The sequence below is a fragment of the Calypte anna genome, chromosome 3 (assembly GCF_003957555.1).
Source record: "Calypte anna isolate BGI_N300 chromosome 3, bCalAnn1_v1.p, whole genome shotgun sequence".
Lineage (NCBI taxonomy): Eukaryota > Metazoa > Chordata > Aves > Apodiformes > Trochilidae > Calypte > Calypte anna.
This window is the reverse complement of record NC_044246.1, coordinates 81929760-81944830: the sequence shown is the minus strand read 5'-3', so window position 1 is coordinate 81944830 and position 15071 is coordinate 81929760. Positions and strand designations below refer to the sequence as shown.

General features: G+C 42.8%; 1 protein-coding gene across 1 annotated transcript; it reads right to left on the bottom strand.

Moving 5' to 3' along the window:
• Window positions 1–12819: 12819 nt before the first annotated feature.
• HTR1E (5-hydroxytryptamine receptor 1E) lies at window positions 12820–13983 on the bottom strand. The gene has a single exon (XM_008495379.2). It carries the CDS (start codon window positions 13912–13914, stop codon window positions 12820–12822), a length of 1095 nt encoding a protein of 364 aa, XP_008493601.1. The 5' UTR covers window positions 13915–13983.
• Window positions 13984–15071: the final 1088 nt, after the last annotated feature.

The window sequence follows — 15071 nt, the reverse complement described above, 5'->3', positions numbered from 1 at the left end:
ATAGGTGATGTCAGTTGGAAGGGGGAAAACAAAGTCAAACTCAGTATAGGTTCAAGTGCTGTAGCTCGTTGTACATGAGAAAGCAACACTTTTAGGTCTGTACCAGCTCTCTTGGGCTCCTCAGCCCCATGGCAAAGTCCATTTCACCTGGATGAACGAGCAACAGGCTTTGGCAGGAGGTTCATTTATATACCTCTGTTTTCCCTGCAACATATCATGGCATTGTTCTGGTTGGAAAAGACCTTTAAGACCATCGAGTCCAACCATTAACCTGACTCTACCAAGTCCAGTGCTAAACCATGACCCTAAGCACCATATCTATATGTCTTTTAAACATCCCCAGGGATGGTGATTCAATCACCTCCCCGGACAGCCTATTCCAGCATTTGAAAACCCTTTCAGTGAAGAATTTTTTCCCAATAGCCAATCTCAACCACTCCCTGGTGCAACTTAAGGCCATTCCCTCTCTCATTCCCCCACTTGTTACTAGGGAGAAGTATCATCACCACTCTGCAATCACACTCCTACACAGAGGAACCCAATATTTGACAACTGGGAGTTAAACCCTGACCTGAGTTGGTGTTCAAGGTAAGTGGAGCATCCCTGGCAAGTGCCACGGGGATGGCTCTGTGACAGCCTGGTATTGGAGCAGGGCTGGGCAGCCCATATTGGAATGGGCTGCCCAGGGAAGTAGTGGATTCTCCATCCCTGGAGATATTTAAAAAGAGACTGGATGTGGCACTCAGTGCCATGGTCTGGTAACTGCAGTGGTAGTGGATCAAGGGTTGGAGTTGATGATCTCTGAGGTCCCTTCCAACCCAGCCAATTCTATGATTCTATATCTGCCTCCTGTGCTGGGGGTCTGCATGGGGGTGTGAAATCACATCTGCGTTCAGCTGCTGGCCTGCTAGGGAGGCAATACTTCTTGTTAGAAAAGCATGCCTTTTAGCTTAGGTGACAGCAGCCCACAGCTTTCATGCTGCTGATTGTTGTTCTGTCCCTAATGGGGCACATATATATGTGAAAAGCATAATACATTTCACCTGTCAATTCTTCAGCTTGCTTAGCATTTTCCTTGTCATTCCAGTAAGCGTTGATCTCAGAGTGCCACAAAGTGCAGAGTGCTCTTGCAGAGCTACAGAAGTGCTGAGAAATATGGGGAGGACCTGTAGGGAGCATATCAGAGGGGCAAATCAACCCTCATCTGGGGTATGTGCTACCTCTGCTAGCATTTCACATCCTGCTGCTCATGTTTGCTGTGCTTTTTCTGGTTGAGGAATGCAAATGCTGAAGTCAAACTGGCCTGGCCCACTGGCTCTAAGATAATAGTTCACAGTAAAATATTAGCCCATTAGGACATGGTGGGAATGTATGGAAGAAGAAGGAAATAGAGAGATGAAATAAAGACAAGATCTCACATCTAAAATAATCAGCATTCAGACATCGTTGGTTATTGTAACTCTGAAAGGCAGATTTTAAGTCAAATTTTCACACAATGTTCAGAAGTAGCTAGGTGTTAGTAGATGTTCCAAATGCTGTGCATCAAGAGACTGATTCAAAGGCAGCTGAAGATAGTACCAAACCTACCAATGGTTTGTGTGACTTTGGATCTAGCTCCCAAACCATTCTCCTTTAGAAGATACCCTACAGACTGTCTCTTCAACATAGAAATAACTTTAGTCTCCAGAAAGAGTGCAATTAGCCCAGAGGACCTCCAGCCATTGTCTGCTGTTAGGCATCATCATTGACTTGGGGTGACTATGCTGGCTCGATCAGCATCCACCAAGAATGATTGCTTTCCAAAGAGGGAGAGGAAAGGGAACAAAAACAGGGATGTGGAAGGAGGAAAGAAGATGTCAACCATGAGAGCCGAGTGCTCTCTCTGCCCCCTGAGCCGTTTCATGGACCCTTACCTGCCTGAGAGCTGCTGAGTGCTGCATCTGCTCATGGTGGTTGCCACATGGTGCATTTAAGGTCAAGCTGAGCTCTCACCTGTGACCAAAACTCCCTTATCACATACTTGTGCCCACCCCGAGGTGGAGACCAGCAAGACCACTCATCTGTGGCTGCTTCACAGCTGCAGTGGCACCAGATTGCAGTTCCCCAGCCTGGAGGCAGAAAGGGCATTTGGTCTCTTTCATTGCATTTCCTTGGCTGCTCAAGTTGTGTGCTGAGATGAGAACTTGCTGTCACCAAAACAAGCCCTTTAATGACTGGTAAGGCCTTGGTATGGGGTGCTGTTGTGAACACTGATGATCACTGTGTGAAGTGTCAGGAAGCTCAGCTATGGTGCTTCGGGGTTAGTGGTGTCATTTCACAGAATCACAGAACTGTCAGAGATAGAAAGGACCTGTAGAGATCATCTAGTCCAATTCTCCCACTAAAGCAAGATTATCTTGAGCACATTACACAGGACTGCATCCAGGTGGGTTTTGAGTATCTCCAGAGAAGGGGACTCCACAACCTCCTTGGGCAGCCTGTTCCAGTGCCTTGTCACCCTCATAATAAAGAATTTTTTTCTTATATTTAAATGGAACTTCCTATGTTCCAGCTTGTGCTTCTTGTCCCCTCATCCTGTCACTGGGAACTGCTGAGAGGAGTCTGTCACCATCTTCCTAGCACCCACCCTGTAGATACTTGTAGAGATTAACAAGGTCTCCCCTCAGCCTTCTCTTCTCCAGGCTAAAGATCCTCAGCTCTCTCAGCCTTTTCTCATAAGAGAGATGTCCCAATTACCCAGTCATCTTTGCCACCTTCCTCTGGACTCTCTCCAGTAGTTCCCTGTCTCTCTTGGACTGGAGAGCCCAGAACTGGATGCAGTGTTCTAGCTCTGGCCTCACCAGGGCAGAGCAGAGGTAGAGAATGACTTCCTTGACCTGCTGGTTGCACACTTCTTTATGCAACTCAAGATGCCATTGGGCTTCTTGACAGTAAGGGGACTGATTAGTCTATGTTAGGGAACAGAAAGGTTTAGAAACTGTTCCTGGTGTGGCTCTTGTACCCCCTGAGTGGGTCTGTTACTGCCCGCATGGTGTGTGCCTCCGGGCAGTACAAAGATTTTGGTGGCAAATGAGCAAGGCAAAAGCATCCCTGTAACATGAGCTCATGTGTCCTTTCTACATTCACTGAGGTACTGCTGGTCAAGGTGCTGTGGCCCCAGCTTTTATGTTGACATGCACAACCCCTAAGGAGCAGTAGTCAACTCCTGCTCTTCTCTGCCTCGCAGTCACTTGCCACATAGTCTGGGTTAAAGTAGCAGCGATGTACAGAGCAACATGTGTTCAGCTCAGGCAGGTCTGACCTCCCAGGGCTTTCTGCTACAGGTCTGAGTGGAACCATGGAGCACGTTTGGCGTCCTGCTCCATGCTGCAGAGAGAGGGACAGTGGCTCTCCTGGGTCTGTGCCTTCCTGAGAGATGTCCAGGGCATGATGCTGATGCAGGCAGTCACCTTCCCAGATGCTGGTCCTGCTCTGTCACCTGTGTGCTGGTGCAAAATGGAGTTGAGGGGACACAACTCCAGCCACTTGCTTAGTGCACAGCTCAGGGTAGCAGTGGTCCTGTACTTCACACTTATCCTTTGATTTTGGTCAGAGGTGCCCCAGGTTTCCTGGGCACCCCAGTTTGACCAGGGGCAGACTGGGCTCTGAGGAAGGCAGGTGCTAGCAGTGCCACCACATCCCCTGTGGGCAGGAGAAGACAAGGAGCAGCCTCTGCTAGCCACAAAGGTCTGGGTCTTGATTCCCTTCCTGCCTGTGGGCTCTGTATGCATTGTAATGGGGGTACAAACTCTTACTGATCTTAATTAATCTGCTCTTTAGCAAGGAGCAAAACTGGTGTAGTGAAAAATTAAAGGATTAGGATCTGTGACCTCCATGTATGTGCAAGCATTGGACCAAGACAACCATACTTGATTTTACAATCCTAGATTAACTTCTGTGACCTAATTGGATTATTTCTTTTCGTTCTGGCTGCTTCAGAATGACCATTCAGTTGTAATACAAAAAATGTTCTCCTGAAATTGCAAAAAGAAGAGGTAGAGTATTTTCTTGTACTCTAAATGTAAAAATTGATTATTTTTATATCTCATATTCAGGCTTAGCAATACAAAAATGAGGAATTGCACTGGAATATGTATGAATAAATATAAAACTTTCACTGGCAGGCTTGATTTCAGCAGTCAAATCTTGCAATTTAAAAACTGTCAAACTGGAAGTGTTAGCCTGGTTTATTTTTTTTTTCTTGTAGAAATAACCTTGTTGAGGCTTATTCTAGCACTCTAGCAGCTTGTCAGGCTGTTCCTCCCATAAAGGCCTGAGATACTATTTCTAGTGGCATCACAGAAGTCGAAGTAATTTGTGTGGAGCTTTCTATTCCCCTGGAAAGGTTATTACAGAAAGCTTTGGGGAGAAACCACTTCTTATTGCACGGTCTACTGGAAGGTCACTCTGCTCATTGCAGGTTGTTCAGTCACATCGTGTGTGTTTTTATGTTTTTCTTCTGATGTGGAAGCAGTAAATAGAAAAAAAATTGTCTCTTGAATCAGCAAAATGTGGGTGGGTGTCTCTGCTCTGTCTACACTTTCATCACAAGCATCCCCTTTCATATGATAACAGGTACCTGGGAGTGACAGGACTGATAAGATAAAATGCTAATCAGAATGGCTCCTGATACCAAATTGCCAAACAGGTAATGCAAATTGGTGTCAAATACAAGAACTAAGGAATTCTGAGAAAACCTGAATACTAAAGGGAAGGCCTGCAGTTACCCATTTGTAATCTCTGGCAGTGATTGATGAGAAGCAAAACATTTTGACTACAAAATTCAGAGGAAAAAGGAGAAAATTCAGGGAGCAGCAGCAGCAGTGGTGGAGTTCTGCTTCCACTTGAACCACTTTTTCCCACTTCCTTGGAAATCTTGGGCTTCAAAGAGACAGAGATTCTCTGGGAGCCTCTGAGGATGAAAACCCAATAATCTGTTCCCTTTCTCTTCCTTTTCTCTTCTTAAAGCCCTTTCTCAGGGGTAATTAATCTGTTTAAAAACTGTTTCCCTGGATTTTTCTCCCACTATTAACCCCTCCCTGAGAGCCCTTACCAGCATGGTATTCTTTTCCCTTAAATAAACCATTTTAATTCACTTAAATCTTAAAGTTGTTTACTTCTGCAGTTTGTGGAGCGAGTATAAGCAGTGGCTAATATTTCCTCCTAAACAAAATATATCATAATTATAGTTATGGACCTTGACATCTTCTTACAGCTCCTTTAAAATTAATAGCTAGAAAAGGAGTAATTTCAAATTATGTGCAAAACAACACTTTGCAATGGAATAGGAATTTTACCCTCCCTCTTCCCAAAAGTTACATTTTGTTTCTTAGCAAAAAGTGTGTCTTTCATAAAGCAAAGCTGAAAGGCAACCTCACCTCATAGAAATGTGTCCAGTTGGAGTCATGGTGCATGAAAGACAGAGTGTTTTAGAAGATTTGAGCACCCTAATGACATGGGATCTTGCACCAGATAGAAGCCAGGGTGAGAATTTGTCATGCGGGAAGTGAATCCGTGGAATCTTGGTAATAAGGTCCTGGAGCAGGTCCAAAGGAGGGCAACTAAGCTGGTGAAGGGACTTAAGCACATATCCTATGAAGAGAGGCTGAGGGAGCTGGGGCTGTTCAGCCTGGAGAAGAGGAGGCTCTGGGGAGACCTGAAAAGGAGGTTGGAGCCAAGTGGGGGTTGGTCTCTTTTCCCAGGCAACTCTCAGCAAGACAAGAGGGCATGGTCTCAAGTTGTGCCAGGGGAGGTTTAGGTTGGACATTAGAAAGAATTTCTTTACGGAGAGGGTGATCAGGCATTGTAATGGGCTGCCCAGGGAAGTAGTGGATTCTCCATCCCTGGAGATATTTAAAAAGAGACTGGATGTGGCACTCAGTGCCATGGTCTGGTAACTGCAGTGGTAGTGGATCAAGGGTTGGACTTGATGATCTCTGAGGTCCCTTCCAACCCAGTCGATTCTATGATTCTAACATACATGAATGTATTTGAAGAATGCAGTGCAAGCATTCCTGTATGGGGATAGGATATGGAGGGGAGTGGGAGGAGTGGAGTGGTGCAGGGGGGCATTTATGACAGTTCTTATTGCACCTGGGAACCACACTAGCCGTGGCTTTAGTTTCAACTAATAGAAGCCCCACAGGAGAGGAGAAGAGCAAAGTACTAGAAAAAGATTTTAAAAAACGTGATACATGAGAATACAGCGTGGTGTATTATGCAGCATCCTTCATTTGAAAGCATCTTGATTCATGTTAGAAATCTGATTTGTAGAAGAACTGCAGTGAAACAGTGGCAGAGGCTGTGCAGAGCAGTGCCATGGAAGAGAGCCTGCAAACTGGTTTCCTAAAATCCAGAGTAGAGTGATGTTCTGGTGGTGTGTGTCAACATAGCACAAGGCAGCCTTGCTTCTTGCTCGAGGTTCCTAGGTGCCGCTGTAGTGCAGAGGAAAGGAAGGAGAGAGAAGAAATTAAAGGAAGAATTGATGAGCAGGAGCCTCAGATCAGGAAATAGATGAACAGGAAAGAAAAGTGATTAAGAAGGAAAAAGATGCAACAAAAAGTTCTTCCTCTGGCACTTTGAGCAGACCTTCCTATCATTTGCTATTTTATGCTTTTTCTTACAGCTTGCTCATGGCTGCATCATCTATTTACAGCAGTAACATTAAAAAGTTCACCTTTAAGTGTTGATTTGGCGCTTGCAGAAATCAGAAGAATAATTTTAGTCACACGTACTGAGCAGTGATCTGCAGTGAAGTTATTGTATACTTGTGTGGGGACAAACCAGACCTTGAGAAATTTTGTAAATTCTTCTCCAGGGCTAAAAGACATGGCAGGAGATAATTTCACTTTACATTAATTTGAATGTAGCATGTTATTAGTTTAGACTGAGCGAGGAAAAGTAATTTCATTATGTAGTACCATATACATTTGCCCACCCACATGGGATTAATGAAAAACTAAAATGTCCCCCTGGCAGTGGCAGGGGGGGGAAAGGGAGCAATGTTGGCAATTTTACTTACATAACATAAAATAGAGAATGTTAATTTTACAGCTGATGAACCTGGCATTGATCCAAACTCAGGTAATTTTTTTAAAAAATTATTATTTCTGGCCTCAAGAGAGAAAAAAATCAGCAGTTATAAGGGGAGTATGTGTTGTATGGGACTCTTCCAAGATACAACTTGTAATATATTGGCTAGACCAATAGAAGATTTGATAATATTTACTGTGTCCACTAGAAGTATTGAAGCAATTTAAGATAATTCTTCATATAAATAAGTTGGGTCTGTAAAAGATAAAAGCAAACCAGCTTGTCTGTTATTGGTATTTGCAATGGTTAAAAAAAATGCAGGTACAAGGACAAGCTCTGCACTTGTGCTTCAAGTCTGTATTTTCCCTCAACAATGCTCTCTCTTTTTATGGAACTGTGATTGAAACAGAGGAATGGAAATAGGGTCCTCAGAAATCTTTCCCTTATTCTTCTTTCTGTTCTTCCCTTCTATTCTTGCCCCACCTTAAGCCCCTTTTATTTTCTTTGAGGGTTTTTGGGTTTTTTTGTTTTTTTGATTTGGTTTGGTTTTTGTTTGGTTTGTGTTCATTTTTTACTGGGTTTGGTTTTTTTTTTTTTTTTTTTTTTTTTTTTTTTTTGTTTTTGTTTTTGTTTTTGTTTTTGTTTTTGTTTTTTTTGGTTTAGTTTGGTCCCTGCTGGTCCCTGCAAGGGACAGCTGGCAGTATGAAGAGGATCAAGAAGTGACAGCCATGGAAAACTGGACAGTTCAGGTACATGTCCATGAAGTCTGAATAGTGTCAGCCTTTTACATAAACCTGGCAAAACAAGGACTTTGTTTTGGAAAGCTCAATCCCATCATCTATCTCCATCCAGGCAAATGAACAAAATTAATCTCATGTGCTGCAACCAGCTTGGGTCATTGGTGTGGTGGTGAAACCACATCTTTAAAGGGATGTGGAGGAACCTAATCTAATTGTCTCAGGACATAGGCAGCTCTTAGCCATTTTTACTGTGTCTAGGATGTGCTGGGCACTAGGGAGAGAGAGCTCACCTTGGGAAATGATGTAATCTATGTGGGAAAGCTGGAGAAAAAGGACAGACAATACACACACAATAATTCCTCCACTGCCCATGTTGAGTATTTTAATTTCAAACATCACATCAGATGTGGGTTTGAGAAGGAAAAACCTCATCAGCTGTAAGGAAGAGAAATGATGTTGCACTCCAAGGAGGTGGTGAGAACAGTTTTCAGAGAAGAGAGGTGAGGTTGGGACAGGCAGAGGAGCAGGAGCTGAGTGCAACCTCAGTTCCCTGTGCAGGTACAGCTTCCTAAAAGTGAAGATATAGGTCCCTAAAATGATAATGTGTGGGTCATTTTTAATATGATAGAAAGGGAACAACAAAGATAGGGTGCAGAAGGAGGGTGACAAGATAAAAATAGCAGGAAAAATAGCATTGAAAAGTATATATCTTGGGAAGGCCAACTGGTTAACAGATCTTCAGGGTTGGGGATGTATGAACTCACTCCAAAGCTCTGCCTGCTTACATAGAGTGAAAAACTTCTGGATATGGTCTGGGCATGTGTAAGGCAGAGAAAAAAATGACAGACTTGAACATCCACAGTCATGGGAATCCCGATAACAGAGCTGAGACAGGGACAGAGGACCATGATAGATGTAGGGATTAGAGAGAGTCAGAAACCCAAAGGCAGGATGGTGAATTGGGGGTGTAAAGATAGGAGGAAATAACTCCCAGAGAAAATACACTGAAATGACACACAGGCCTGTATGAATCCTGCTGTAGAGAGGAAAGGAAAGGGGAGTAAAAATCTGCTGAGAAATACAGAAGAAAAGGTAGGAAGACAACTATGCAAGGGGAGCATTAGGGAAAATAAGACTTTGAGGAGGAAAGATGTTTTAGAGGAGCTAAGGAAGATGGACATGAGCTGAAGGTCTTCAGTACATCATTAGTTGCTTGCTGGAAAGAGCTTGGATTTCAGAGTGTGGTGTGGCTGTGTCTGATCCATCCTAGGTATGAAAGGGCAAGAAGTAAAATTTTAAGAAATGTCTCCAAACCCTTTGCAAAAACAGCAGATATTTAACACAGCAAAAAGTGGCATTGCCAAACATTGGTGCTAGACTAGAAAAAGTTCTTAATTCCATGAGACAACAGGTAATTTCTGATCAAGTCAAATTGTTTTAAGTAAACAACCTTTGAAATTGTTCCTGACTGTTAGTCTGAGCATGGGGAAGATGTACAGGACATTTTCATCAGTCCAGTGGCATTTGTTGGAAAACATAGCTCTGTTTAGTTAATGGCTTAATTAGAAAAGCAGTAGTCAGCTGGCAGTGAGTGGTGAGTCGTTATTTAACAGGGAAGCATGAAAATTAGCCATCCATCTGTTTTCCTGTTAATTACCTCTAGATACTAAAATTGAATACAGTCTTCAACCTAATCAGTAGTTCGAGTGGTAATAGTGGAGATACTAAAAGAAAGACATTAGAAATGAAGAGGAAACATCTCCTGTATTTTACAGCTTTCCTACTTGTCTCTGAAACATTTCTAACTACCTGCAATAGGTGCTGTGAAGGTCGTGTTCACCATTTCTGATCCTTCAGCCATACTGGTTTTAAAACCACATCAGTGTAGGTGACAGAATTAACTGAGCTGTTACTTTTCCATGAGAAAAGGGACTGTGCCAGCAGCAGTGTCTGGCTATGGGGCTGGTCCCACTTTGAGGGTTAATGTTAATGGGGGCTGGGCTTGGCCTCCAGAGACTCCTACCAACCTAAATTACTCTGTGTATCAACATGCCCTTAGTAGTAGTAGTCAGAGCTGTCAGCCTATCTCATTTTGTTGGTTTTCCTCTCTGAAACACCTTTCACCAGTTTCATCAGTCCCTCCTCTTCTCACCTAGCACAGACCCAACATGCAGTCCACCTCACAGTTGAACTCAGGGCTCAGAGACAGACCCAAAGAAGCTGGCTGAGGTGCAGCTCCTGCCACATCTCAGCACCATCTAGCAACATCATCTAGCACCCTGGGGTGATCCTTGTATCTAAAGGAGGCCTACAAGAAAGCTGGTGAGGGGCTTTTTGGATGTCAGGTAGTGATAGGACCAGGGGGAATGGATTCAAACTAGAGGAGGGGAGATTTAGATTGGATTTTAGGAAGGAGTTCTTCACCATGAGGGTGGTGAGACACTGGAACAAGTTGCCCAGAGAGGTGGTGGAAGCCCCAGCCCTGGAAGTTTTTGAGGCCAGGCTGGACAGGGCTCTGAGCAACCTGATCTATGGGAAGTGTCCCTGCCCATGGCAGAGGGTTGGAACTGTATGATCTTACAGGTCCCTTCTACCCCTGAAAATTCTATGATTCAAACTGACATTTACATTTCCCTTTCTGATCATTACTGTAGCTGGGCATGCCTGTAGCAGAGCAGCAAACTACCTGAGGGACCCAAAACCCACAGTCTTCTACCAACAACTTCTTGTGCCTCCTGTCTGTCCCCCGATAGTCACCTTGTTTGGGGAAATTATGCACAGTCCTTGTTATTTATTCCTCATTTCTATTGAGCTTGCTGAAAGAAAAATAAAATTATTCCACAGCACTTCTTACAGATAGTACATTTTATTTTAACTCCCAGGTATTTTTTTCCTAATACCATATATACTCTGGGGAACTGCTTTGGAAGTTTTATAGATATGCAGAGTAAGACCACTCTTCCCCATCTTTAATCAACAGTTTCCACCTCCAACAAGCTGCAAAAAGGAAAAACCATAATGGATCTCTGGGATTCCTCACTAGAAGACATTTTCAGTGGCTGAGATTATTTTTTCCCTCTTTTTAGGCATTGATGTTTGCTCGTAGGGAACCTAAAGGCAACTGGAGGAGGCAGCTGTGACAATTGCTTCAGAAGGGCAGCTGGAGATAAACCTCCTAAACTCAGGCATGAGAAACCTGGAGTCCTTAAACAGAATCCCACTGCATGTAGGAAAGCACCTTTGTTGCCTTCCAACTTGATTTACACTCATCTTGTGGCACTGTATCTTTCCACCTGAATGCTTTCTCTCAGAAATAAGGATGTAATATCTCAGTTCCATCTGGAGTTTATTACTCTCATGTTACTTACACTTCCTTCACTCTTGATAAGAAAAATGATTGTCATCTTGTACATTTTCAAAACATTTTTCAGAGATGGTTTCCAGTGCTGTTATAACACTTTTCCTACCTCTAATATCTGGTTTGACAGATTTGGAGCTGCCATGCTATAGTTCACTGTTATTGAATGTCAGGTTGATGTATGTGGTATTTTCTGTATGGGGTATCAGTATAGTTCAAAGAATTTTCCAGAAAATAGGACAGGGAAGAAAATCATGGTGAGAGGTAAGTAACCAATATTTAAATGGTGCTTATGAGATTATATTATTATGTCATTATAATAATCATATATAATGGACTATATCAGATAGTCATATATATCATATATAATGAACGGTATCAGATTCTCAGCTCTGATTTTGCCCCTTCTCTGCCTGATTTCCAAAATATCTGATCCAGGACATTTTAACGTTCATAAGCACAGAAGACAGGAGGTTTTAGCTGTCTCTCAAAACAAAGGAAGTAACTCCATGAAGTTCTCCTAGAAGAAATCCTGTTAGAGGACCCAGTCATCAGTTAAGCTGACAAGAATGACATTATGAATTGTAGGATGATGGTAAGGCAGACATACAGACTGGTATTTAAAAGAATTATTTTCCCTATTTTTTTTCTGTTGTTCAAATAGCAAACAATTTGGTTTTAGAAGATGTCTCCAAATTTCTGTATGTTCTTGGTCCTCTGAGAAGCTATCCAGTTAACTTGGAGGGGTAAGATCCAGTTGATCCATAGGGTTGTGCACCACAAGGTCCAGGTGAAATATAGGACAAATGAATAATGCCACCTCAGAAGTGACCAAGGGACCAGGCCTGAGCCCTGAAGAAACATGGCTAATGGCATTAAAAATCAGACCAGCCAGATGTGCAGCTGGTCTTACAAGTGTGACACTTGCTAGCTACATCCTCTCCACTGCCAAATAAAGTGGACAGATGCCTGTCCAATACTTTGAACATAAATCCAGAATCTTACACAAAAAGCCACTTAAACAATTACTTTGGAGTACAAAATGGGACTCATTTTTTCAACTGAGTGAACTTAACTTTGCTTTCTATTTTGGGAGCATATTCCCAAAGAAGGGAACGCTTTATTCTACCTTAGGCCAAGCTGGAAATGCTGGTAATTCTCTTTCTAAATGGCTGTCACAGATTTCACAGTATGCCACAGTGAAGATTTGCTGTTTAGCTGTCATGACCATGAAGTGTTTATTAATTTTTGAATATGTAAATATGTATTCATGGGGTTCGGGCTATAAGCCTTTATATCACTACAAGGCATAATGATTTAGACATTTGATTCTTAAATGAAAAAAGTATAAAAGAGATTATCATTGTATGATTCTTGAATCATTAATTACACAAAATGTCTTAAACATGAGCATCTAGCAGTTTCTTTTTTGTCATTGTTTCATTGCTAAAAAATCTGTTCCGTTGTAGAATAAATTTATTGAAAATTCTTTACAATGAATAACACTAGAGGTAAAAAAAGGCAGAATGAATTACAGGCTAAAGATAAGTCGAGCAAAATAGGCAAACACAAAAAGCCCCTTTATCAAGGGAAATGGCTCGTTGTTAAGGCCAGGAGTCACGTCATCATCATCATAATTTCCCAGTATTTTTAAGTATGCTCTCGACACCTGATGAGCTTTCTGAAGGCCAGCTTGAAATCTTCATTAAAGCTAGTGTACAGCAAGGGGTTGATAAGGGAGTTGACATATCCAAGCCAGGTCAAGAAGTCTGCTAACTCTGGAGAGACAGTGCAAATGTGGAGGCCCACTAACAACTCCTTGATGAAAAAGGGCAGCCAGGACAAAATGAAAGCACCTAAAATCAGCCCCAGAATGCGAGCAGCCTTTCGCTCCCGGGTGGTGGAGATCTGCTGCCGGTCACCAGCCAGGTCCAGGTCATTCTCAAAAGGAGGAATCCTCACCGGAGCATTGATTTTGTCAAAATCCGTGGTTGGGTCGGATGTGGAGAAGTCTGAGACACAGAATGTCTGCGTGAGCTTGCAGCTGGCAAAGGAGTTTTGGCTGTCGGTGCTCCTGTTGCTGAGGTGGCGGCTGGAACCCCTCTTCTGGTAGAGGCTCTTTGCAGCGTGGTAAATTCTGTAGTAGAGGATGAGGATCAAAGCCAAGGGGATGTAAAACGCCCCAAATGTGGAATAAATGGTGTAGATGACGTGATCGTGCTGGATGCGGCACTCGCCGGCAATATTGACGCTGTGGTGGTTTCTCCAGAACAGAGGGGGCATGGATATGAAAATGGAGATAGTCCACACGGTGGCTATCATCAGCCCAGCCCTTTTGGCCGTTCTTTTCCTGGCATATTCGATGGCATCTGTGATCGCCCAGTACCTGTCCAGAGCAATGACACAGAGATGAAGGATTGAACACGTGCAACAGGTCATGTCGACGCTGAGCCAGATCTCACAGATGAAGTATCCCAAAGTCCATTTATCTATCATTATGTAAGTGATGCTCAAGGGCATGACGAGAACAGCAACAAGGAGATCTGTCACAGCGAGTGAACATATCAAATAATTTGCTGGCTGGTGGAGCTTCTTGGTTGTGGAGATGGCTGCAATTACAGCAGAATTCAGCAGCATGGTCAAGGTTGTGATTGTGGCCAAGGTCAGGGTAACGAGCATCTTTTCAGTCACTGTTTTTGGCTTTGCAGCCACATTGGCTTCAGTGGTGCAATTTGTGAAATTCATTTTCCCCTCCAGGATGCACAGTGAAAGAAGATGTTGCTGCTTCAGGTGACAAATAGTTCCAGGTTCAGAAGTCACCCATTTGAAAGAGGGACAGAGATACTTCAGGTGTAATTTTTAAAATTATAATCCCATATTCAACAGAGCAGCAAAAACCTTCCAGGTTTCCTCCTGTTCATTGTTTTCCTAGAAGATGAAAACATATGTGTTAGTGAACCTAGAAATATCTCACCTTTTGGCAGAGAAGTCCTTTGCTTCTATAATTGCCACCTGACAGAAAAACTTTGGTCTGCTTTCCCTTCTTTTCTCCTCTCCTGTCTTTTCTTTCCCTTTTCCTCTGCATTCATAGTTTGTTCCTTTTCTTCTCTAAAGGACACTTTTGGCCAGATCTCCTGCTAGCATGAACTGGTTATTTCTCCTGTGGTTTTGGAGATCTCAAAGTGGGAGGTTGAACTAAAGGCCCTTCTGAGTGCCCTTCCAATGAACATTTCTATGATGTCTGTGAATTATTGCTACTGGGAGCTGGTCCTTTTCCTGTTTGTTAAATAGGCTCCAGGTGATGAAGGGCTGAGGAAATCTGCCTTTTCTTTTTAATTGCTATATGAGAGAGGAAAATTATTTATATATATCACCTTCAGAATAAAGAAACAGAGCAGCCTCTGCAAAGGCAGGCCAGCATTTCATATTTTCAATTCTGCTTTTTCATATCCATGTCTGTATTAGTATCTTGGAAACCAAACTTAAGAATTACTCAGGTTACCTTTAACACGATGCTTTCAAACAATGTTTAAAGCTTTATGGCAAATGCTTGGTTTTACACAGCACATTAGTGTTGCTAGGAGCTTATATACTTTTGTCTGATTATTCCTGACATTTCACATACCTCACTGTGTGTGTCCTTAGAGGAGGCAGACAAAAAGCTGTTGCCTTTGCCTTGAGATTTCTATGAAACTCTGCTCCTTGTCAGGCTCCCTGTGCACCTATAAGGTCCAAACAATCATTTTTTAAAAAAAGGTTTCAGGAGTTTATATGCCTTTGTCATACATCCTATATGCTGACTGAAGGCAGAGTTAGCAGTCTGTAGGATGGAACTTGGGATACCCTCTGGGTCCTTGCTTAGTTGTTTGTGAATTTTTTTGGCATAAAGGATGTAAAAACTG

Coding starts and splice junctions, on each gene's coding strand:
- HTR1E (XM_008495379.2), bottom strand. CDS start 13,914: ATGAATTTCACAAATTGCACCACTGAAGCCAATGTGGCTGCAAAGCCA.